Here is a 26,272-nt window from a genome sequence, read left to right on the forward strand (position 1 = left end):
TTTAACCATCTTATCCACTATAATTTTGCCGTCTGATCTCAGAAGGGTGAAAAAACAAAACAAAAAACTTTGGACAATATTTATTTTTTGACTGTGTTAGTTTCTTCTTAAGTAGATTGTTGTCATCTCTTCTTTTAAGCCCAGCTTTTCTGTAGTTTATTTATGTCAATAGTTCTTGACAAAATGATAAAAATGATCCCCAGAAAGCACATGGATTTGGAACTCTCTCTTGTTATGTTTATATTAGGCTTTATTTTAAAGGCAAGTGAGACTGCTTCAAATAAAACAACTCCAAGCTTCCAAGAAACAGTTAGGAGAAGGCAGAGACGAGCAGAAACACCCCTTCAGCAACACTCCCACAGTTGCCATGGACTTGCATAAGCAGTGGGAGAACACAGAAACTAACTGGCACAAGGAAAAGATGGAATTGCTGGACCAGTTTGACAACGAAAGGAAGGAATGGGAAAGCCAATGGAAGATCATGCAGAAGAAGATAGAGGAGGTACAAGTTGATTTGTTTTGCATACATTGGAAAACGTAAAGCTCAGAATGAAAATTCTGTTGAAGTTTGTTTTGTATTGTACACTGTTTTTTATTTTCTTTATTCCACTTAAGAGATGCATGTCTCAGTGACATTTACTAGACCAAAAATAGCATAACCTTACTAATGGTATCATAGGGACTAGGCTTATTTTATAACCTTGAATGAAAATTAAGAACTTGAAATGTCACTCTAAAGTATATCAATTTATTATTTTCTGACAAGAGTGCTTTGGTATCAAAAGTGAGGTATGCATTTTGCATGAGTGTTCAAATACTGGCTCCAGGAGGAAAACTTCAGAAAGACATACTTGGTGAAACACATATTAGCAAAATTAAAATTGTACAGTAAAATGTAGATGATTCCTGAGATGATTTATGAACAACATCCACTAAAGGAAATTACATACTAGATAACTCAGTATAATCAAAAGGAGTGTCTTAACTCAAACAGAAAATGACAATGGACATAATATTTATTCTGGTAGGGTATGCCACATTTATTGGCACATTTATTAGGAAAGGTGTAATGAAAAATGACATGCCATGACTCTGATACAATAGTCATTTTATTCCCATTAACTATCCCTCAGCCTGTTGGGCCTGAAATATTTTCCGTAAGTATTTACATTAATGTATAGTCAAGCTTATTCCAACTGAAAAGTATTTTATACTTATCTTAGTTTCTTCTAGTAACATCTATGGAATTGACTTAACATGGTTTTGTACACATTGCCAAAGCAATTATTTTCACAGACCTTTATTCAGAGTCAATCAAAGCTGGTGTTTTATATGTTTGTACTGCAAATATTTTTTTCTTATTAACAGCCTTCTGTTTCATTGTGAATAAAATACAAATTGGCATGCACAAGAAAAAAAATTTTAAATAGTAGCTATTAAACTGTTCCTCTAAAATAGAGCTGAGAAGGCAGGCATTCGTGGATGATTAAAGATTGAAAGGATAATCCATTGCTTGTCCTTCTATAGTTTGAAAAATGTGGGTTGCTCACGCTCTTAATTCCTCCACCCAGAGACTCAGATTGGAGCAATAAGGAGGTGCCTAGATCAAATCAGAATCCACAACTTCAATCAGAAACCTGAAGTCATGGGTCATGGGCTCCCAAAGGTTTGCAGGGTCCAGTTAGTAGGCTCAGGTAATTCTAGCATCCAAGCAAAATAATTACGGGAGTCAGGATAAGTCTAGCCAATTGTTTAAGCCATGTAGCGAAAACAATCTGCCTGGTTACATGTTATTATAAAATAATTCTTCTGACAGCTCTGTAGATTCGCCCATGGTAAATATTAGCCTTATCAATTAACAGGCATTAAACATAGTTTAAACTTAAGTTGATATAGAAATACTGTCCCTTCCTATATCCAGGAGACAGAAGGGCTGTAATTCTTCTTGGACAGTAGCAGTGGTGCCATTTACGTCTTGCTGCTTGAAGTACACAGCTCCATAACCAGGGAATATGTTTAGATAGTGTGCTTACCCAGAATAACCAAAGATGATGCTCTTCGATACCTGAATAACTAGCATTGTACTCCCCTTATCATACTAATATATACTTATTTTCTACTCCCAGCTTTGTAGGATATGAGAACGTGCCTTTTACACATCTTTCTTACAGGCTACAAAGCTGGGAGTAGAAGAGATTGAGGAAAAGAAAAGGAAAGTATCCTCACATGTCACAGAGAAACAAGACAATTTGTTTTAAATGAAAATTAAAAGCAAAACATTGAGAAAAATTATACCACAAGTACAATAGACATTTGTTTAAAATTTGTGACTGGGTTCTGTGTATTCAATCAGATGCAACTGATTCAGCCATGTATTAGAGAATTGTAGATTTCCAAGAGAAATCACTCATAGAACTTGAGTGATTCCAAGTGATAGCATCATCTAGTAAGAGGATACAGTGTGAGGCCTGAAGATGTTAATGATTCTCTGTTCAGCCACTGTCCACAGTCACTGCATTTGTTAAGCCGAGACGTACATATTTGGATCACTTGAAACCTGGAATAATCCAGACAGAAACCCTAGATACAGTTCATAGATGCCTGGGAATTTTTTTTTTTTTTTAAATAATTGCAATCTTTCCTGCTTATCTTCTTTGCTCGAATGATCAGATAACCATTGACAAGGATTGGGTCTGATAATACAGATTCCCTTACACTGAATAAATTGTTTTCCATCAATGACATTATATTATTTGCTTATTTGTATCTCACTTAAGTTCCCAAGAGAATTTATGATGGCCTTTAAATTTCTGCATAATGCACAGTATGCCAAAGCAAAAAGGGAAAGATGAAATAAAGAGAAGAGGAAGGATCATATGTAAAATGTATGCAGCAAGTCTATCTTTCTTGTAGCTAACATAAAAATTATCAGATGTATACTTCTCAATGTTCAGAAACACAAAAAGCAAACTTATTTCCCAGGAATAGCACTTCTCACCCTGATTTTGAAGCTAAAGCAATTTTGTTTTCACCCATGACTCCTCAGAAAAAAGGACACTACCAACAACATTCTTAGCTGCAACATGGCACTTTTGAGGGTTGCTTCTTATAATATCCTCAAGGTCAGCCCAAATCATAATGCCCACAGCAGTTCAGTATAAATAATTTTACAGGGGCCAAAGGAATTGATTCATGGCTGCAATTTGATGCTATCCTGACTTCACCCAGTGATAGATTTACAAGTATCTAGGGAAATAAATGCACTGTATATCCTTTGGACATCAGCTATGTATAGTGTGTCTGTCATCTGAGATTTAGGTAAATACTGAGCAGCAATAAATCTGTTATTCCTTAAATAATAGATGTAATGCAGATATAGGTTGTGGCTATAAAATGGAGAGTTGTTTGTCTTAATGGTTATTTAATAATCTTCTTTGAAATTTGACAAGCATTCCCAGAATTCAAGCCTGAAGGGAAAGCCACTTATTCAGGGATGAGCTGAGTGAGTGTCTTCAGGTTAAACTAAGTTCTCATTAAGAAAGAATTTGGGGTTCTCTTTAACATAGACTAATAGATGATCAAAGCCTTAGAGTTCTTTTATATCACATAGCACAGGGTCACATTTGTTTGAATAGGACAAGAAACTTTTTTTGAATGTGTGTAGCTTTGGCATTAAAAAAAATCTGTGTATTACCTAGCCCTCACCAACATAACTTCCAAAGGAAACATCCTTTGATTGCAAAATGTCTACTTAGAGGACAGAATGAACTGACTATATGCAATTGTCAACTATTTAGATAGTTAAATGTGGCATACAAGTGGGGTCATATATTTAAAAACATGAATTTAATGTTTAAACTCTTGATTTTCTCTAAAAGCAATTAGAGACAATTGTCAGTAATTGATTCAGGTCGTTCCAATTTTCTAATAGTGCTTGTGTATCATAGTCATACCTATTTCTAGATGCAGGTTTACTTTCCTTTTGAATGAGTTGATTTCTACTCAGAAAAACAGAAATTGCCGTTCATACTTTCACCTACTAAAAGTAGTCTTTATGATTAATCAAAGTTGTTCTGACTAATCCATATTTTAGAAGCATTCAGAGCCATAAGCATTAATGCCCCACGGTAGTATATAGTCATAGGACAAAGGGAACTCAAAACAGTGCACTTAGTATCAAAAATACTGACAAAGTGAATTAGGGGGGAAAAGTTTTACCTTTGTTTTCCTTACAGCTTTGTCGTGAAGTAAAGCTTCGGAGGAAAATCAACATGAATGAACGTACTAAGGTCATTGATCTTGATCGTGAGAAGGCCATTCAAGATAAAATGGTGGACTCTCCTCCAGATTACCCCGATTCAGGACAATGTGACTTTACAAGAATGAATTATAGGGATGGTCTGGAGAAGGAAAATAAAACAGAGCAGAGCTTACTCAGTGAAGGAAATCAAATGTGTAAGGAACAAAAAGCAACAAAAAAATCAAAAGTAGAATTTATGGATCCTTTGGCCACAGACAACCAGAAGGAAGGTGAGGCCTGGCCTGACCTGAGGACTTCTGGGGAAGAGAGCAAGGGCTGTTCTGGTGCCCTCAACACAGTAAGTAAGATGTGACCTGCCCAGAACTGTTTCTAAAGAAATATTTACATTTCCAACCTTTCAACATGCTAACACACTGTTATTGCTTATATGTATAAAGGCTCTTGAAGAACTTGCCAAAGTTAGTGAAGAATTATGCAGCTTTCAAGAGGAAATTCGAAAACGGTCTAACCACAGAAGGTAGGCTGGTACATCTATGATTATTTTATGTTGGAAAACCAAGAAAAATAGTTTTCAGTTAACGAATTCAAGGCCTGTCCTCCTTACATTTTGTTGGAAATAGCAATGAGTTATTAAAATCTATTATCTTCGATAGGAGATAAAATCTTTAATTGTCTATTTCTCTGTTTGCTAAAACATAAAGCAAATCTTTTAATTCACTTTGTAATTTGACTATTAGGAATGCTTTCCTTTTTCTGGTATTTAGTTAAGGTATTCCCACCATAATAAAATAACAAATATCTTCTAATACAGTTCTTTTTTATTTTGAGTATTTGGCCAGTGGAAAAATATGCAACTGGGCTAATCCAGTTAAATACATCTTTAAACTATGTCAGATTTAAAAATGTGGTGTTTTAATTACATAATGATGTTCTACTGAAATATTTTATACTTAAGGGTCACTTATTTCTGTACATTTATTATGTATATAATAGAAGCATACATAATTTTGAGAACAACATATATACACAATGCTATAAAAATAATGTTTCAGTTTACAAACACCTATATAATTGTATAAGTAAGTTTTAGCCAAATTAAAAAATAATTGAAATTTTCTACAAGTTAAGTAAAGATGGATTGTTCTAGGATCAACATTTATCTCCTAATACGGCAGTATTCTTCTCTTAGAAAGCTACAGTAATGTGTACCCTTATTTTTCTTCAGCTCTTAGCAAGCTCAGAGAGAATTTTTCTACTGACTTAAATAGTTTTCATATCCAACCATATTTTATAAATAATTTTGCCCGGTACTTGCGCATTTAGCTTTTACCTGCTATTCTGTTGATGAGTATACTTGTATATCTGCACTTTATTATAAGCTAGCTCATAATATTTTATACGTTGAAGAGATTATAAATATAATTGATATTCGTCAATATGATTAACTTTAATTTGTGAATCCCTATTGTTGCTATATTTAGGTTTTTATTTTGATTGAACTCAGAAAAGACTTACTTGCCAATTTTGTTTTACAAATCACATCTGATATAAAGTTCTCCTTGCTACTTTCATAGCCTTTAGGGAAAAGTTCAAGATCCTTAATATGTAATTCAGACATTACACTTTAACCTAATGTTTCTCACTTAGCTCCCATCTTCCTCCTCCACACCAAAGCACTCACTGTTCCTTAATAGCCACACTGTTTTTATTGCAACTCTTTTTGTCTATCTGCCCTTTACTCATCCAAAAAAAATTTTTCCTTTTCTTTCAAGCCCAAACAACATCTTCCACTTACTATTACTCCTGTCTCATTGCACTTTTATTCATATTTCTGTCATATTACTTAAAATGTTATTTCAAATTCAAGAGGAGGAACTTGAGCTTACATGGCATAATGAATAGGAATTCAGTACGCAGAGCAGAGGTAAGGAAATGGCTAGAGAAAACCTACAGAGATGGGAATGCCAGTAGCAAATGCCCAAGAGACTACTTGATCTAGTCTGACTGTAGGTGAAGTTTCAAGTAATGGAAAAAATGAAGGACAAAGTTAGAAAGGTAGTTTGGATCAGAGTATGTAGATCTTTGAGTGTAACACTGAGAGGTGGGCTTTATCCTATGGTAAAAAAAGACTTGGAGGTTTTGACTGGGGGATTTATATAAAAATGACAATTTAGGAAGTTTCGACTCCTTTTCCTGTAGCAAAAATCCATTGCTTAAGCCATGGTTTCTTTTAAGAGCTTATCCGAAATAAAGTTGTCACTAATATACCACATTTTATAATTGTTTAGGATGAAGTCAGATTCTTTTCTCCAGGAAATGCCAAATGTAATTAATAAGCCTCATGGAGACCAGGTGATCAACAATGGCCAGTGCATTCTTCCAATCTGTTTAGAAAAAGAAAAGCAGAAAAATAAGAATCTGAGCTGTACCGATATGCTCCAAAGCAGTATTACAAAAAAATGTGGAATTGATACAATTGATCTGCAAAGAAATGAAACTCCACCAGTTCCTCCTCCAAGAAGCACATCTCGAAATTTCCCCAGCTCATTTTCTGAACAAGCCTATGAAAGTCTGAAGGAAAGATTAGATCACAACAGTCAGGTGGCCCAGGAGGGTCAAGATGAAAGGATCTACAGTCCTCATTTCCTTATGAGGCATGATGAGGTGCCTACACTGTGTCTAAATGAAGGGAAGACTTTGAAAGATGGTATTATGTTTTCTTCTTTGACACCAGAAGCCAAAATAGGTAACAAACCTCCATGTAATGAAAATGTTGGACTTGGCATATGGTCATGTGACACTGTGATAGGTGGAAAAAATAGCCCCTCTACCTTATGGTTTCAGAAAACCTGCTATACTCCCAATAAATCAAAACATGAAACAACAATCCTAGATCACCCTGCTAAGTCTCATCCTGACCTTCACATAAGTAATGACTGCAGTTCCTCAGTGACACAGAGCAGTAGCCCACCTAGAAGTTTCAGTTGTGGCTTTGAAAGTACTACTAGGAATGAAAAGCTGGCAGCTAAGACTGATGAATTTAATAGAACTGTATTTAGAACAGATAGAAATTGTCATGCAATACAGCAAAATCAAAGCAACTCAGAATCATCTCAAGATCTTAAGCCCTGCAATACCTTAGTTATAGGTAACATATCGGAAAATGACAGTGTGTCTGATATTCTGAAAACCAGTGCCCAAATGCCTGTGCCTAGGGAAAATGTACCTGCTGATTCCACCAAAAAATCCACACTGGGCCTAGTCAGGCAAATGCAGGAACACGTAAGTCCTAGCAGTTACAGGAATATGCTCCATGAGCATGACTGGAGACCAAGTAATTTATCTGGCCGACCAAGATCAGCTGATCCTAGATCAAATTATGGTGTTGTGGAAAAGCTGCTGAAAACCTATGAAACATCAACAGAGTCTGCATTGCAAAATTCTAAATGCTTCCAGGAAAACTGGACCAAATATAATTCAGATGTCAGTGGTGGGACCACGTTAAGTCAACATTTAGAAATGCTCCAAATAGAACAAGAACTTCAGCAAAAGACAGCTACGTGTGGGGCACAGCAAGTGAAGCAAGGAGTTGATTGGAGAAAGATGACAGAGGTGAGAAAGCAATTAACGTTTTTTGGTAGAACTGCATTCATATTTAGCCATGGGTCAAAGTTCAGTCAATTATCCATTCATATAAATAGAATGTAGGCACGTGTTTTAGCATCTTCTTAACTTCTTGACCCTTCATTTGTGAATAAATATAAATCTGAAGGTAGTAACTGAAGATAAACTTTTTAAAGGATAATTTTTAAGACTGAGGATAACACATTATAACTTTTCTAAAATTCTGAAGCAGGATAATATAAATAGAATAAATGGGATTAAGAACCTCACGATGTGAAATGTTAGTTGTAAGTTTCTTTCTTGAAAAAGTATTCCGAATATGCATTTGTTGGTTTATACAATTTTATCCTTCTAAAGTGTTTGTGTTTTTAAAAGTATATGGCAATTATTTTAAAAATAACTTGCACTTTTTCAGTTACTAGCTATGATTGGTTCAGTCATTCCCAGCATTTGATTCATGGTTTTTTTTTCTCATGTAATTAGTCAAATGAATGAGAATATGGGTAAAACATATCATTTAAAATAGTGCCTTAATAGAGTTCCCTTATTTGTGGAGCTAACAGGCAGTACATGGAAATAAAAAATCATAGCTTTAAAAATTTTAAGGTCTTCCTTATTTGTATAAATTCTTAGCATACAAATTGCCAAAAAAAAGATACTTGAATAAATGGTTATCTTTTTGTTGTTGTTGTTCCAGTCTGCTCGCAGATGTATAATCTTTGTTAGTTATAGGAGAAAAAGAGGTAGAAGAGATTGGTATTTACATGGAGGAGCTATCCAACAGTCCCCTTTTATGTATAATTTACAAAAATTTACAAGGTGAAATACTGTTATATTTCAAAGCTCATGCTTTGAAAATCCGAATTTTACATAATGTATGTATACAGCATAGTTTTAACTATGCCAGTTGCTTCCTTCTGGTGTAATAAATTACTTTTATGTGGCTTGTAAACCTTACAAATATACAGTTTTCATCCATGTTATCAAACACCTTGAGCAAGTTTGCACAAGGTACAAATAAGTATCCTGCTTTTGTATTTCTTTCATTTTTACTTAAGCCCATAAATACCCATAAGATTGTATAGCTTTAGGTGGGAAATGGAAACATGTATACAATAACCAGCCTAATTCTCATGAGCTAACAAGAAATATTACTACTTTCTCTAATTTTGCATTGATTAAGGGCTTGGGAGGGGTCCTCTACTATGAATCCTTAGTAGTTCTTCATCCCCCTTTGCTCTAGAAAAATAAGATTCCAAAGAAAGAGAAAAAAAGTGCAGGTTACTGTCATAGAACTTGAGGCCATCTTCACTGTCTATCTCAGATGAAAGAGCAAAGGTTTTGTTAAGAAGGTTAAAAAGAACCAAAGGTATAAAATATGTCATGGAAGCGTTTTCATTTCTTTTTTAATTGCAAGGATCTCAGATTGTTTTTCTTCCATCAAAATAAAAAGGAAAGAAGGAAAAAATGAATGAAAGGGAAGGGAAGGAACAGATTTTCAATCATCACATGATACCCAATATTGATAGTATCTCTCTACTAGCAATTTTGAAATTTTTGAGAGCTAATAACAGTGGTTCTGCGTGGGGGTGGGGGAAGATAGCATCAGATAAATCATTGGGCACTTTGTGTGCCTTTTGCTTATGACCTCTAAATGTGTCAATAACTTGAGAAAAGTGAACACAGTTCCTTCTATAAATTATCTCTTTGTTTTTAAATAACACCAAAATATAATATCCCAATAAGAAACATCTGCAGTTCCATCAAATCAAAGTTATCTAACATGAACTTCTGAATACTGAACTTATAATTAGTTCTAAGAGATCAGTTGTATTAAAATTAGTCAGCATGAAGAGATCTTCAAGATTATTAAATGCCATATTCCATATTGAAAGTGAATCGCCTGATTAAAACAGTCAAGACCACAAATATTAAACAAACATCTTCTTTTGTTTTTGATACTTTTTCTTGCTTTTAAGTATGCTAATATATTAATCCCATCATTGGTATCCATAAAAGGTTAAGCCCATTCTTGGTACTGGTGAGAGAGATGAATGTCTTCTGTGTCTTAGGAATCCATGGCAGTTAAATCCTCACATGGAAAAGGATTTTCCCGACCTGCTCGACCAGCAAACCGCCGTCTCCCATCCAGATGGGCGTCGAGATCTCCATCGGCACCCCCCGCCTTGCGGACAACTGCCCACAGCTATGCTTTTTCTCTGAGATCCGAAGCATCAATGGTCTGAGTCTCTGGCCTGGATTGCTAGTTTACAGAAGTCCCAATTGCCAAAAAGAGTATTCTGAGTGTTTACAGCCAATCCTGTCTCTTCTATATCTTTCAAGATCACTGGAACAAACAATTTAAATCTTAACTTCCCATCAGTCTTCAGTGTTTTTAATCTCTGGAATAATTATCTTCCTATATGTTGATTTCTTAGATCAGAATTTTTTTATGTCATCCTCATTAATTTGCCAATATGATTTAAGTAGAAACAATGTACTATATTGTATATTCTAACTTTCTTGCAAGTGCAGAAAACAAGGTTATGTGCATGGCCATGTGTTTGTATGTGCATGTATTGAAATAGGAAGTACCTAGTATGTATTTAGGTAAGAAAACTTATGTGCTAGTGTTGACTTTGAAATTATAACATGTATACCTATATATTCTTTGTGCTTATTTAAAAATTTTGAAAATATACAGTACTATTTATATTTTGTATACCTTTTCATAGGTATCCACTTAAGACATTTGAGGTACGTATATTAATTTGCCACTTCCTTGGCCCCGTTTCTTGAAAAATAAGAATTACACATATATCTAACAGTGGAAGATTTCTATATATAACGCATAAGTAGTTTCTTAATCCATATATGGATAATACCATTGATTTCCTGTTTTACTCTTTTAAATTAAAAAAATAGTCACAGTTTGAACAGATCAGCCTTCTAAAGCAAACAAAATGTTCACAAAAGCTTTTCTATATCACTTGGTAGTCTGCTATGGCTTTAACTGTACACTTGATCCTCAGAGCCAGTATCATGAGACTGCCTTATAAACAGCATCACCTAAAAAAATAAATTTATTTTGTCAATTTCAGTAACATTCTTTAAATGGGATATAAAAAAATAAATCATGTTAAATTCTACTTTTTTGTTAAAATTATAGCAAGCTTTAGTTCAGCTACTTTATTTGGAGTCATATATATTTAGAGGTAAGTTGTTTACTTTTTCCTTTTTCTAACCTTTTTCCTAAAATTAGCAGATAAAGGACTAATTTACTTTTTTATGAACAAGGAAGATCAGGAATGATATTTCATCGAGAGTTGAATTATAATATATTTCTTATAATGTGCTACATAAAAAAAGCCTTAATCTAAACTTTGGCACCTATGAGTAGCATAAGGGACAGAAACATGTATCTTGGCCACAATTTGCATACAGTGAACACATAAAATGTATACTGAGAACTGACAGAAATATGAATGTTGAGGTACTTGGAATTCTACATGGAAGATCTTAGAAGTAACTTTGTTCTCCATTGTCTCTCTATAAAATCAACTATGTTATTAGATATTAAGTCTACTTAAGCTTTTATTACCAAAAAGGTTAAGAAATTCTTATGACAAAAGTATTCAAAGGACTTTCTCCTTATGATATATTCTAAAATTCACATCATAATACACCATGACCTGAGGTAAAGTAAATCATTTCCAAATCCCAGACTGCCTTACAAGGCTCAAGACTGTTGCATGGTGATAGACCAATTGATACTTTCCGCTAAGGAGAGTTTCCAGGAGTTGAGCTGAATTAAACTTTTTAAAATGTTAGGTTGGAGCAGATGGTAAGTAGGGGTTATGTATAGGGCCACTCTTTCAATATTCGTTTCTTTTAGAAATATCCTTTTCCATAGGAAGTCTGATCAAAGAAAAGTAACCGAGATACCAACCAAGTAATGTCACTCATATAACATGCATTTCACCTAGAAGGGAGAAAACACCAGGGAGATGGTAGCCTGTGGCATAAAATGATGTATTCGTAAGGAAGATGCTGCTGTGTAACATTGGAGAACCTGCCCAAGAACTATGCGACATACCTGTTCCTATCTGTCACTGTATCTCAGGAAGTCTGATGTAGATCTGCGGTTCTGACCTTTCACTACAGGTCAGAATATTGAGGACCCTTTCACAAAATTAGATTTCTGATCTCATCCCACAATTATTAAAGCTGAATTTCCAGGGTGGAGAGTGGGAATCTGTAGTCTTTAATAAAAGAAAACAAAAGCAAAATATTTAATGATTAGGGAGATGTGGAAGCAGTGACATTGATACCCAAATGGATGGGTACTGTTGGGTAGTCATGTTACTTCCCTAGGACTTGTCTTTATCTGTAAAAAAGGTTATATATCAGGCACCACAATTTAAGCCATGCTTTCTATTACCAATTGATTTAAACAGTGTGACACATTTTCACATCTTCTTAAAATCAGAATATTAGAGCTGAAAAAAACTTAGCATCTAGTCCAACTCCTTGATTGTAAAGATGAAGAATCTAAAAGACTATTTGAATGTTCTGTTTTCTCTTTTAGAGTATTTTATAAATTTTTATGGAGAAACCTATCAGGTAAATGGAAATTACCCTTGAAAATATTTTTTGATGTGATTTTTAATCAGTAGTTTTCTACTTTGGATGGACATGTTCTTCCCAACATGATACCCTTCATTATTTCATCATTGCTATATCTAAAGGCTTTGTAAACATTTCAGAAATATTTGATTAGAAACGCTTATGAAGTTTTCCTTAGCAGACTTTTGGGGTAAAGTGTATTATTTCAGTTGAGGATTACTGATATTATGGGTTATCTCAGAAAGGAATCAAAATGAGGCAGAGAAGAATGCTTGAGTTTCTGTGCGTGTGCGTGCATGCATGCGTACACACAACCTTTGCCTGACTTCTCTATATTGCCTTATGTCAAAGCCAAATATAAAAATATAAATGATGTTTGCATAATTCACTTTATCAAAAATTATCTATAACTTTAATTTGTTTTTACATAGACAATGAAGATAACCAGATAATATCATGCACAAAATCAAAATATGAATTACTTCTACTTAGAGGATTTAGCCAGACTCCATGTTATTCTGAGAAAACTTCTGGACCTAAAAAAGAGAATCTGCTTCCCTACAAAGATTTTTAAAAATTATTTTAGACACATGCTGACAAACCACTACTTGATACTGAGATCTCCTTCAATCATTGGAAGTTATCAAATAAAATAGGAGTGGAAATACCTGCTTTGGCATTTGTATACATTGAGAACATTTTATGTTTCTTTTTCTCTACAGTTGATCTCCAGTAAAGCTGAGAGTTTATGAAGTCTAAACTCAAATATGTATACAGTTCAACCTAGCTTCTCCTAAAATATATTTTTTTTTTCATTTCAATCTTTGCAAGAAATTTTGTGTTGCAATTAATTCAGTAAAGGATTCTCTGAGTTAATGATATCTGGAGTGAAATAGTTAATTTTCAATGAAAGCCAAAGGACCATTTTCAATATTTTTGAAAGGAAGCTACATGTAGGAGTAAAAGGGAGCAATAGTTAATATTCAGAAGGCAAATCACTGGGAATAAAGATTCTTTCTAGGAAATCCCAGGCAAGGAGAGAGGAGCTGAGACCAGGCATGTCATCTCGTTAAAAAGGAAGCTGGTGGTGGAGTAGCCCAGGAAGCCAAAGCTAAATGAATTCATGACATATCCAACTCACTAAAGCAAACACCAGGCCTTCCCAGGCAACTTTAGGGCCTTGGGAAAGCACATCAAGGACTCCAGGGTGGACCATGCTCAGGGGTCAGGCAGGTGGTTGTCCTCAAGGAGATTTTTTCATTAGGCAGCTGAGACCAGACACTGGGTCCAGGACCAGAGTAGGAATGAAGTATCCAGGGAAGAAAACCGGCAAAAGCAAGATACTAGATCCAGAAGCCCCTTCCTGGGATCCAGCACTTAGGAAAGGTAAGAGATACAGCTAAAGACAGGGAGGGAAATTTCCATTGGAAATAGGAATGGAGGGGTCATCACCAGCAAGCACGTCATATCTTTATTGAAGCTGGGATCCAAGAAGACTTGTATAGGAAGTGAAGGACCCATTTGTAGGCAACTAGGAGTGTAATCACCAGAAAGCTGAAATAAATGGAAGGTCAGTGCAACTTGAGCTCTCATCTGGGATATTTTTAGGAACTAGAATTGATAGGAGACCATCAGAGGACCTAACTTTGAGGGATTTAAAAGAACAAAGATGATGAGGTATGGTCTCTTGATTTCAATTTCCACTTATTGTCATTTTCTTGTGACTATTACCAGAATCTAAAATTTTATGTAGATAATAGGATAAATAAAATAAGCCATCTAAACCTTCATATACCATAAGAGCTTTCATAGACTATAAGAGCAAAATTAGATACCCCAGAAATGTAAAGTGACATTTTCTACAATAAAAGTAAAAAATAGACACAAACAGTAAGACTGTTTTTACAAGAACATAGAAAAATCACACAAAATTGTGTATATGAAGTGGGAGAGCATAAGGAAAACCCAAATTGCATCTGAGAACACTATAGAGTCAAGAAAAATGCAATGTAATTATAACTAAAAAAGGTGAAAATCAACTGCTCTGAGCTCTGTCTGAATGAAAAGGAAATGGGCAGCATGGAGCTGAGGAAATGTACCCCAGGAGGAAGACTATCCAGTGTTGATCCACTGCTGTCCAGTGGAAAAGGCAAAGGTCTGAGAATATGAAATTTCTGGCCACAGGACAATTTCATGTCACCAGAGCAGGAGGTTCCCCAAGCCTGTCCTGTATCACGTACCCAATTTCATCAGCTCACTTTGCCCACACTCAAACAGACTTCTGACCTAACTACCTAGATATTTGGAGAAGTAAGCATCTAGACCAGTGTTTCTTGAATGTTTCCAGAAAGTTTTCTAATAGCAAAGAAAAGAACTATCCAAAGGTCTCTGATGGTGTCTAAAATTCTTCGAATTTGGAGGGTTTTAACTTGAAAAATTGTATAGTACTTAATCAGGGATTTTTGTCTTCTTTGTTCACTGATAATGCCAACCACTTAGAAAAGTGCTGTCAGATTGTAGGCTCAGTAAATATTTGTTGATGAGTTAACAGAATTTTAAAATGTTTTAATCATGTGCTATCAGGAAAAACAAAGCAAGTTTTCCTCTTCTTTAATTACAGCTGGACTGAATCTACTTATCTCGTAAAATTGAGCCAACCTGAATTTACATTGTATAGGAATTTCTCTTCTTGTCATAGAGTCACTATATTTTGAGAATGTGAATCTACTTAAATATGTGCATGCAAACTGAAATCGTTTTTTCTGTTTGTTTTTACTGTTTTTGCAAATTTTATAAGCATAATCCATAAGGCAAGATGACCAGAACACTACCAAAGAAATAACTGGAGTGTTTGAGACAACTACTGGAAGAAATTCTGTTAAGCATCTTTTAGTTGAAAAATGTAAGTCGTGTCATATTGTAAGGCTGCCTCTTTTATTATCTTAAGGGGAAAATAGTTGATGGGCCTTTCTAAAGGCATTAGAAAAGCATTACGTGGGCTAAGTTTTATTGCATGTAATTAGTTTCCAAAATTTCATTGTCAAGAAAGTCACCTGTTCACAATTCTCACACTTGAATTCTGCTGTAGTGAAAACTTAGTGAAACTCTGCTTAGTGAAAACTTGCACAATTTCACTTTCATAAAGAATTCACTTTTAAAATATTTTTGCTGAATAAGCCAATTTTGAGCACTACTGTTTGTCATTACGCAAAGCAATGATTTATCATTTTAACCCATGTTTTAGCCATTGTTATATATTTAATTCACTATTTGAAAAAGAGTATTTCCATTAAGTTGAAAATCTGTTCTTCATTTTTCTTTGCCAAAGCTAGCACATACCTATGTCAAAGAGCAAGTTTTCAAACTCATTGTGGTTTTGATTTTCATTTCCCTGATGATTAGTAATGTTGAGTATCTTTCCATGTACCTGTTGGCTATCTGTATGTCTTATTTGGAAAAATGTCTATTTAGATCCTCTGCCCATTTTTTAATTGGATTGTTTGGGTTTTTGCTATTGAGGTATACAAATTCTTTATATATTTTGTATATTAACACGTAATCAGATACATGATTTGCAAATATTTTCTCCCATTCAGTTGCCTTTTCTTTCTTCCTTCTCTCTCTCTCTCTCTCTGTCTCTCTCTCTGTCTCTCTCTATCTCCCCCCCTCTCTCCCTCTCTCCCCTTCCCCCTCCACCCCCCGGAATGTTTCCTAGGCGGTGCAAAAGCTTTTTAGTTTGATGTAGTCCCATTTCTTTGTGTTTTGTTGTCTTTTCTTTTGGTATCAAATCCAAAAAATCATCGCCAAGGCCAATGTCAAGAGAACAGTTCATTTTTAATGTTATCCAAAAGAACAATGATGGTGTGTGCAATTATTCCTAGGATTTTATCCACTGAAATATATTAAGGATTAGACCATTGGCAGTTCTACAAAATTATAGCCCACATTTTAAATATGCCTGTAAGTACACCCTACTATTTTTAGGTGGAAGCTACCTAGTACAAGTTGAGTAGTAAAGAGAATGGTCTATGATCTTTTTCACCATCAGTTTCACTGGTAAAGCCTCATCTCTTAGCTGATTTCTGGATGTACTAAAAATTTTAAATCATCTTTTCTATTTTTCCCAAAATTTAGCTGGGGATCCCAACTTTCTATATTAAATCACATAATGTGTTTCCTGTTGGAAATACAAATCTTAAATTACTACATTTTAAGTGTATAAATTTTAAAAATTATACCACCACACTCACAGTACAGATTTTTTGATACTTATTTGCTATTGGCAGGAAGTAGCACTAAAAGGAATCAAGCACTTGTAAACAAAATATATAATGAGAGTAATTAGAAATTCTTAAACTCCATTTTAGAACAAATGACTTTTGGTCGAGTTTAATCTAAACTTTAAAAACACTGATTTCTGCAGCAACAAAATAATTTCTCAAAAAACTGGCTATGTGGGTTTCTGAAGACACGTGAAGAAATCACACTTTTCAACTTTTCCTTTCTAGCAACCTGTTCCATGAGCAATCCTAAGACACCGTGTATTTTTTCCCTAGTAGTATGTCCAAATCAATTTTTCGGAACTGCAGTATTAACACTACTTTATTCCTCAAGCATAGAAGTACCAAATTTTCCAAACAGCAATTGAGCATAAAATGTTATGCTTCCTGGGCTTATATAAAGGCAACAAAATAGTCATCAACAAAGAAAATTAGATTTTTCTTATTTTCATTGAGTTGGCATATACCAAACACATTTTTCACACTTTTTATTTTGAAATAATAATAAAGAATCATGGGAAGCTGGAAAATAGAAGAAAGAGTCCCATACATCTTTTACCCAGCCTCTCCTGATGATGACATCTTATACAGCTGCAGTGCCAAATCAAAACCAGGAAATTGACATTGGTTACATTAGTGTTTTCAAACCTGTATTCATTTGTGTGTGTGTGTGTGTGTGTGTGTGTGTGTGTGTGTGTAGTTTTGTGCACTTTTTCCCATGTATAAATTTGTGTAACTACCACCACAATCAAAATACAGACCTGTTCTTCCAAGATATGGTCTATATTGGTTAAAGTTCCCTAGGCGATTGGAAAAAAATCTATATTCTGCTTTTGTTGTATGGAGTGTTCTTTAAATTTCTCTTAGATCTTCTTAATTGATTGTGTGGTTCAGTTCTTCAGTATTCTTGCAGATTTTCTGTCCAGTAGTTCTCTCTGTCCAGTGTTTGGTAGAATTTACTAGTAAAATCATCTGTCCCAAAACCTTTAAGAGTGAGAAAATATTGTCTTTTTAAATACAATCTTCAAGTGAAGTTTATATTAGAAAGCTATGTGGAGGTTATAAAATGGCACAGCACTGCATTTCCATTTTAGAAGCATGAATGTGCGTCATCATTCTTTTGTGAAACCATATACCTTCCAAAAAGAGCATAATTTTTGAGGTACCTCTTCATTCTGGGGTCAAAGACAGAAATTCTGTTTGTAATGGAGGATTTCTAGTAGCCTCTTATCAGTACTTTATCAGTCAGGGTCCAGTTAGGAGAACAGAAACAATGGTAGGAATTTAAACGCAAAACAGGAAATTGATGACAAAGGTACTGGAATATCTAGAAGAACAAAATGGTGATGGGGGCTAGAGGAGCAAGAAGAAGAGGTATTATATAGGGATTAGAAATTGCTAACATTCCTAGCTGTGGAGCATACACTTGGTACTACACCACTGTTGGAAGTTCTCTCTGGCCTCATTCTGGAGTGCTAAGTAAGGACCGTTCCATATAGAAAAATGCTGCTTCCATTTGTACCATAGAGTCTGAAATCACCTCACCTCGCTACCCTTGCCAACAACTACCAGCAGTTGTCACTGGGTAGGAGTTAGATACCAGAAGCTTCGTTCTTCCTGTATCATTCTGATCTCCTGCCATTTTTCAAAGGATCCTAGAAAATATTAGGTTGGTGCAAAAGTAATTGCAGTTTTTGCAATTATTTTTACCCTTTAAATCACTTTTGTGCCAACCAAATACAATGTGTAGTCTCCCAGCTCTAACCACACACAGCAGAGGATAAAAAGGCAACTGGGAAAAACTACAGTGTTTCTGTAGAACTTATTCTAAATTCAAACATTGGATTTAAAATGCCTTAAATAACAGGAAAAAATATAGTTCTGATGGGCAACTTTCTGTTTATTCCACTATTTTAGAACAAAATAATATTATCTCCCAATATATAGTAAAAACATTTACTTAATAGCTCTCATTAAAACTAACAAAAAGGACTCAAAAGCTTTACTTGTCAGAATTTTCATACAGCTAGAGAAGAGAATAAAGAGGTTTGGTTAGTTTTTTCCCAAAAAAAATTATATGTAGGATATTAAGTTGTCCAGACAGAGAGAAGCAAAGAATAAGTCTTTCACCACAAATGTACTCAATCTATTTCCCCATTACCTCAGAAAAGAATGTAGAAGATTAATAAACTATTGCAGACTATTCTTTAAACTACATTTTACATCTGTGCCCTAAGCAAGCACCTCTAACCCAGGCCACTGTAAATTAATTTAGGAAGCCAGAAAATATATTCATTTACTTAATATTTTTTTTCTAATTCTGTAATTAACACTCAAAAATGTTCATGGCTTATTAAACAAAGCTTCTATAATTATTTAAATCTCACACCCGTTTCAACAGAGAAGCAAATATATTAGAGGCAAAATCTAATTGAAATCTTGACTTTTTAAAATATGTCTTTTTCTTTACCAGTTCTACTTTCTGAAATTTTATAAAGAGCAAAGGGAAATTTCCAGAATAGAAAGAAGGATGACTCTCAGGAGATTGTAATGAAGTGACTGGGTTTTCTGGCTCAGTCTGAGACGGGTCAGAGCCCTTTCGGTCTTGTCAAGTACAATGAAATGGCAGATCTGCTTATAAATCACTCCACTGTTAACCGTCCTCAATGCGAGCAGACCCACACAACATCAGTAATGAGAGACATAAAATAAAGTGGGTATCCTGAGGAAGCATATAGGCAGGGGAAACAGCAAACACACACCATCCCACTGGCCTGCATATCTCACAGTGGCACGCGGAGGTGGCGATAGCAGGACTTGTCACAGATTGGGCCTCAGGAGAAAGACCTCACTGTATATAATACTATTTTACATATTGATAGAGAAGGGGGTAGAAAATGGCTACTTGATTTTGACTGTGTAACAATTTTAAGTGTCATGAGACGTTAACAAAATAGCCTGGTTGAAAAGGGCGAGTCCTAGCTCTCAGACACTGCCATCAGCTTGTTCTTTTATCAAGATGACTCAAGACCAGTGTCTAGCTGGCTACCAAAAGGAGGAGGAAATGAGCTACCAACACCAGTCATCTCAAGTTGTTTCTCATTATTATATTTGTAAACTTCAGCAGCCAGGGGAGGAAGAAAATAGAGAAGTTTAGAGGACTTGGGAGAAAATAGGCACTCACTCTTTTTGACTGTAGGAAAAAAAAATGCCATATTTTATAATGGAAAAAAATAATATCACTTATGTACAGTACTATAGAAACTGGTATGAGTAAAGAGAAAAGTTTTAAAAAATATAAACAATGTGATTTATTTTGTTTAGTCTTTCAGATAATGTTTATCTCTTAGTGTCTTAATAGAAAAATTAACTTAATTTTCCCTAAAGAATAAGAAAATATATTTTATCTTATAAGTATCTTTCTGTTCATTTAAATTATGTAAGCATTCTTAGTTCCATGGTGTTTACTCTATTAACGTATTTTAAATAATACACTATAAAACACTGAGTCCCTCACCCTGACCCTGATTAAGAAATTATTATCCTTGAGCAAAATGGTTTCAATAAGTATATTTATCATGGCCATTCATGTGGGTTTGCTAGTCTTAAGAACTATAAATACAGAATGCCCAGTTTGAACGTCAGATTAAAAACAATCAGTTCATAAACACCTATTGGTTTTCTCTACTCTGAACCAAATGTTAACACAAAGATAAATAATAGATAGATGATAGATAGATTAGATAGATAGATAGATAGATAGATAGATAGATAGATAGATAGATAGATAGATGATAGATAGATAGAGATACAATATTTGTGATATAATTATACTAAAACACTTTTTGTTGTTTGATACTCTTCAAAGGAGCATCAGAGGATAGAGGAAATAAAGAAAAAAGGAATATTCTGAAACCAGAAAGCAGAGACCAAAGGGAGGGTTAACCAGTGCAAATGATAACTTGTTGCTTTGACAAGCAGAGGTTTTAGGTTGATCACCATGGGATATTGGAGGAGCTCCTAGTTTTAGCAAGATGGTGGGACGTGCATTTCCCAGGCTTAAAATACTAGGACATGCAGCTAAGAAGAAAATGGAACAGTCAAAAGAATTCTTGTGACTTTTCCAAGTCAAAAGAATTTGGAGCAGAAAGTTTATAGCTTAGAGTAGGATAAACTAATAAAGTAGTTATAAACTACTTTAACGAAAAGATTGTTAACAAAAAGATAAAGAAACCATCAATTAGGAAAATAGAAGCTAATCATAAAATATTTTCCTTTGTAATCATAATAAAGGTCATTGTATAACATTTGAAATTGTAGAAATGTAATAATATTTTTCCAATGCAAAAGGCAATACAGAAAGAAAACACTTTTATTATTGAATAAGCATTAAATCAAAATGTAATGCTTATCACAGATAATCTGCTAAGAGACTGGAAAGACAGAAAGGAGCCTCACCCCCTTATATTGCCAAGTTGATACAATCCATTACAGACACGTATTCAAGATAATAACTAGTCTTCAAGTAGGAGGACTGGACAGCGCCATTTGTCACATACGAGGTCTGACAATTAAGTTTGCGAACTTGTTGCAATGATGTTGCTAACCTTTTTTGATATCAGAGGGATGATTCATTATGTATTTGTACCAACTGGACAAACAGTTAACCAAGTTTACTATTTGGAAGTGCTGAAAAGGCTGCCTGAAGAAGTTGACGACCTGAAGTTTTTGCCAACAGTTCATGGCTCTTTTGTCACAACAATGCACCAGCTCACATGGCACTGTCTGTGAGAGAGTTTTTAGCCAGTAAACAGATAACTGTGTTGGAACATCCTCCCTACTCACCTGATATGGCCCCCATGACTTCTTTCTTTTCCCTAAGATAAAGGAAATATTAAAAGGAAGACATTTTGATGACATTCAGGACATCAAGGGTAATACGACGACAGCTCTGATGGCCATTCCAGAAAAAGAGTTCCAAAATTGCTTTGAAGGGTGGACTAGGCACTGGCGTCGGTGCATAGCTTCCCAAGGGGAGGACTTCGAAGGTGACTGTAGTGATATTCAGCAATGAGGTATGTAGCACTTTGTCTAGGATAAGTTCGTGAACTTAATTGTCAGACCTTGTATAGTTCATCCTAAATTCAGCTGGTATTGGGGTGCATTTGTGTTAGCTAATTGACCTTATCCAGAGGAAAAACGAACTTCTCATACTTTTATGACAGAAGGTAGTTTTGCAACTCGGAGCAATGTGCCCACTAAAGTGAGGCTGTTGGCCTCCTACAGAAACTGCACGATAGAGGTGCTATCTTCTTTGATGTTTACCTTTACTCTGGGCGGTGTGATGTGTGGCTTAAATGACACATTTATTTCTCACAGTTCTGGAGGCTGGGAAGTCCAAGATCACAGCATCCTGCAGACACAGTGTCTGAGGAGGACCATTCTTGGTTCATGGGCTTCCAGGTTCATTTTTCTTGCTATGATCTTATCTGGCAAAAAGGTTTGATGTTTACATTTCAAAGATATGCTTCCCAGATCTTTGAGCAAGACATTATTGGATCAGAGAGCTGACAAAGACGTATCCAGTCTTCAAAAGCACTTATGGATATATTTCAAAAGGAGAAATTACTTTCATACTTAACAGTTACACGCTTTTTAAAGTAAATGCTCTGAGAAAAAGGAAGGGAGGGAAATCTCTTCCTTTACTGTCAACAGGGAAAGAAATAAGCCTTTTGTTTTTTAAATTGTGTTTGTCCTTACATAATATACAGCAAAGTTAAGGAGATAACTTGATACTACCTATACTTAGATGTAATCACATTGTGGTATATTTCCTAATATTTTATATATCATTTTGTTTGTTGTTTTACAGTTTTAATCACAAAATATAAACAATTTTATGTCTGACTTTTTTCTCTTTACATCATTCCATGCTTTAAATACCACTTATAATAGTAGTGTTTGAATGGTTGCATTATGGTTCATTTTATACAATAGGTAATGTGTTGGTGAATAAAGCTTTTATTTCTTCATATTTGCTATTATTTCCTTTTGAACGATTATTAGGAATAGGATTTCTGAGTAAATAAACATTTTAAAGCTCTTAATACATGTTGCTGAATTGCTAAAAATTATTTTTCTAAATAACTCAATATGTTTCATGGAAGAGTTTTTGTCGCCTTGTTCTTCAAACAACTGTACAGTTTCTATGATTTTTAAAGTGAATTTAACAATTTCTTATTTTTATTCCAATGAAATACTCTAAAGCATTCAAAACCACTGGGAGTCATGATAAAAAAAAAATCCCTGTTTCTTCTTTCTTTTTAGGGACAGCCCCGCCCTCTTTGTCCTCATTGGAAGCACAATAAGCCATCACTAACAACCCAATTTCAGCTATCAAAGATGAGAGAAGGAATACTTGGTGAATCTCACATTGCTTTCAATTATGCTTTGAAACCTTAATGAACACTTGTGATAATTTTATACTTGTATGGAGAACTGGACTGCTCAACCTCATGTTAGTAACCAAAAGCTGCTTTTTAATTAATCTGTTTGGCTGTATTACATATTTTTCTTGCTCTGTTGCAAACTGTCATGTTTACCCTCGAGACCTACTATAATATACCCTGGAGACTCCACTGACCTGAGTCCCTGAAGCAGCCACTGATGTCTTGTGATCAATGGGTAAAAAAATAGGTCCTTAAAACAAAGCATCTGTTCTCTTTCCCCACACCACCCCCAGCTTTGCCACTTTTGTCAGCTGTTTGAAAGCTCTAATTAAAGCTACTGTGTTTTGATACACAGCCAGCCCCCAATAGGTTGAATTACAAGTTATCCTGCGGTCAGAGACGCAAGGCTGGGTCCTAACTTTTAAAGCTAAAATAGTGAATAACTAGCGACATTTGATCAAGTTTAGCATTGGCTTTCTGGAAGAGAGACAAAAAATAGGGATAGATGCTTTTTTAATTAATATTCAGAACACACTCATCTTTGTCACAATGATTCTGTTTTAAATAACCCCAAATCGCTTGTAATTAACAACAAAATTAATTGCTATCTTCAAGCATTACTAAACAATGAATAACATCAAATATGAGATACTCTGGAAGCATTTTATCACTGTATGAAATGCAACCCATCAATTGACAAATGTTTCTGTTCATATAGAATAGAAAGGATACTTGGCCAGGCATAATGAAGACAAAGTATAAGAACTACACAGCACTCTCAAGGATTTCAGGATGTCGATGAAGAAATAAGACGTTTACACATAAAATGGTAACTAATATAAACATTACCTGTGACTGAATATAAATTATAATGCTATGCCTAATATTTCTATAACTTTGTAGAACTTGCAAAGTTTAAACTTCACAACAACTCTGTGAATTTGGTAATGTTACCACCATTCAAAGGGTAAAGAAATTGGGATTTAGGGAGACAGGCACTTGGCTAAGATTTCACATCTAATAAAAAATATGGCCTGACATCAAATTCATGATTTTAGCTGTTCTAGGCAATTAAATGTCTAGAAAATCAGAATTGGAACATGGCCTGATCAGGGAAGCATTCATGACAGATGTTGGATTTGACTGTCCTAAGCATATAGGTCATATTAAGTGCAAGACAAGTTCATTGGCAAAGGCATGGTAATGGGACTTCTTGAGGCCTCCATTGGATTTGGAGGACAGTCAGTGGACAGTTTGTCTTAAGGGGAGGCTTCACGTGAGGTGGGAATGGTAAGGCTTAGTGTTTATACCTTACTCGGTAAACCAATGGGTAATTAACGAAAATTTTGGAACAGGGGGTGACTTATGTCTTTAAAAAAAGTGGCAGTAGCCTTCAATAAGGTACATGAATCTGAAGTGTTCTTCATTTTTTTAGTAAGTTACTTATAGGAACTCAGGACTGCCATACTATGACAGAATACATGTTCAGATCACTAATCTTGGCAAAAATGTTATAGTTACCATTGAATTGCCCACATCCCTTCACAGATGTTCTAATTCTGTTTGACAGTAGCTGAAGGATATCCACTTATGTCAACTGCTTCTTTGTAGCAATGCCTATAAATTCTAGGAATCATTTTTTTGGATGAGAAATTTGGGTCATTATCACCTCTAATAAACAGTTTTTGTTTTTAAGGACTTTGAACATTTTCTGAGGCATAGTGTTGTTTCTCAGAAGCCTTCAGCTTCCCAGGAAACGGGGAAGAGGCACGGCAGAGAGGACGTGAAGAGCATAACAGTGACAACTGGTTTGGAGTCTATGGGATGAGGTTTGAGACATAATAATAGCCTCAGATGTAGGGTTAGGGAACTGCTTTTTTTGTCTTTCTTTTCCAGGTCAGAGCTAAAATAGCTTCCAACTTCCTGAGGCAACAGAATAAAGGTCTGTACCATTGATACTTTCTCCAATAGAACTTCGCTCCTCTTCTAAAATTCTCTGTCAGTGAAGCATTGGGAGAATCTAGGGGTTTGAAAGGCTCATTAGAATTGTTCTTTGAATGCTACACTAAATACTTTTATAACAATATATGGAAGAAAAACACACCAGGATGAATAAGATTAATTAGTATTCTGAAAAGGTTCTCAACACTTAAATAATTGGAGATAAATATTAAGGCCATATAATAGAAAGTTATCTTTTCAGTTATTCCTTTCCTTCCATTCTCTGATTCCAAATTTCTTGCTATTTTAAGAGCATGAAAGGTTTATTTGTTCTTACATGGATCTTGAATAGTTTGTATAGTTGATACCCATGGATAAGATTATAATTTCTATGACATTATTTGACTCTCATAATTAAAAGACTATCATCACTGCACCAGGTCGACCTTATTTATTGAGCTTCTGTGCACCACCAATTTAGACATCATAGAAACCTGGTGCTTTGCCCTCAAGTATTAAAACTTGATTATAGAGAAAAATACACATACTTTTGAAGCATTTCCAAAGTTAGTAGTCAACTGTATTGCAATAGCACAAATTAAATACACACATATAAAATAAAATTAGTGTGGAAATGGCAGACTAGCCAGGTTAAATAATAACTTTCTGACTACAGATGGTGCCCACATCCCAGCCAGCAGATGGAGACTTTTTCAAAGTCCCAGGCTTTGCCAAGCCCCATTCTACCTAGAAGAAATAGGTCATCCTTTTTCAGTCTGACAAAAACCATGGTGAGAGTGCCAGTCTTGAAAAAAAAAAAAAAAAAAAAAAGAGGAAGTCTCTAACACAGTAACTCAAAACTTTCAGAGGAATGAAGAAATTTCTCTAGATTCGTAAAAATCCATTAGAAGATTAACAGTTTCTTTAACAAACCAAAAGATTAAAAAAAATGCTCTTTAGCAAGTCAAAAGATAAAAAAAAATGCTAAGTATAATCATCAGAGAATAAAAGACCTCATTTATTTCATTCAACAAATATTTATAGAGTACCTGGCCAGGGACTGTTTTAGGTCTTGACAAGTACAGCTATGA

General features: G+C 34.8%; 1 protein-coding gene and 1 long non-coding RNA gene across 2 annotated transcripts; both read left to right on the forward strand.

The window, feature by feature from the left end:
• Positions 1-365: 365 nt before the first annotated feature.
• On the forward strand, positions 366-10,600 carry KIAA0408 (KIAA0408 ortholog). Its single transcript, XM_019729464.3, has 5 exons — positions 366-502; positions 4,236-4,598; positions 4,699-4,778; positions 6,550-7,873; positions 9,958-10,600. Exons 1-5 carry the CDS (start codon positions 368-370, stop codon positions 10,129-10,131), a joined length of 2,076 nt encoding a protein of 691 aa, XP_019585023.3. The 5' UTR covers positions 366-367; the 3' UTR covers positions 10,132-10,600.
• A 9,982-nt stretch (positions 10,601-20,582) lies between these two features.
• Positions 20,583-25,967, forward strand: LOC148758761 (uncharacterized). The gene is made up of 2 exons (XR_016020186.1): positions 20,583-21,866; positions 23,119-25,967. It is a non-coding gene; the product is annotated as an uncharacterized LOC148758761 (long non-coding RNA).
• The last annotated feature ends 305 nt before the right edge of the window (positions 25,968-26,272 follow it).

The sequence above is a fragment of the Rhinolophus sinicus genome, chromosome 2, assembly GCF_057876585.1.
Source record: "Rhinolophus sinicus isolate RSI-liver-muscle chromosome 2, RSI-T2T, whole genome shotgun sequence".
NCBI lineage: Eukaryota > Metazoa > Chordata > Mammalia > Chiroptera > Rhinolophidae > Rhinolophus > Rhinolophus sinicus.

What these genes read in the sequence shown, in the direction of transcription:
- KIAA0408 (XM_019729464.3), top strand. Translation starts at nt 368, where the DNA reads ATGGACTTGCATAAGCAGTGGGAGAACACAGAAACTAACTGGCACAAG. An exon ending in TGCAGAAGAAGATAGAGGAG is followed by an intron (nt 503 to 4,235) that starts GTACAAGTTGAT and finishes TTTTCCTTACAG; the next exon opens with CTTTGTCGTGAAGTAAAGCT. An exon ending in ATTGGAGAAAGATGACAGAG is followed by an intron (nt 7,874 to 9,957) that starts GTGAGAAAGCAA and finishes TCTGTGTCTTAG; the next exon opens with GAATCCATGGCAGTTAAATC.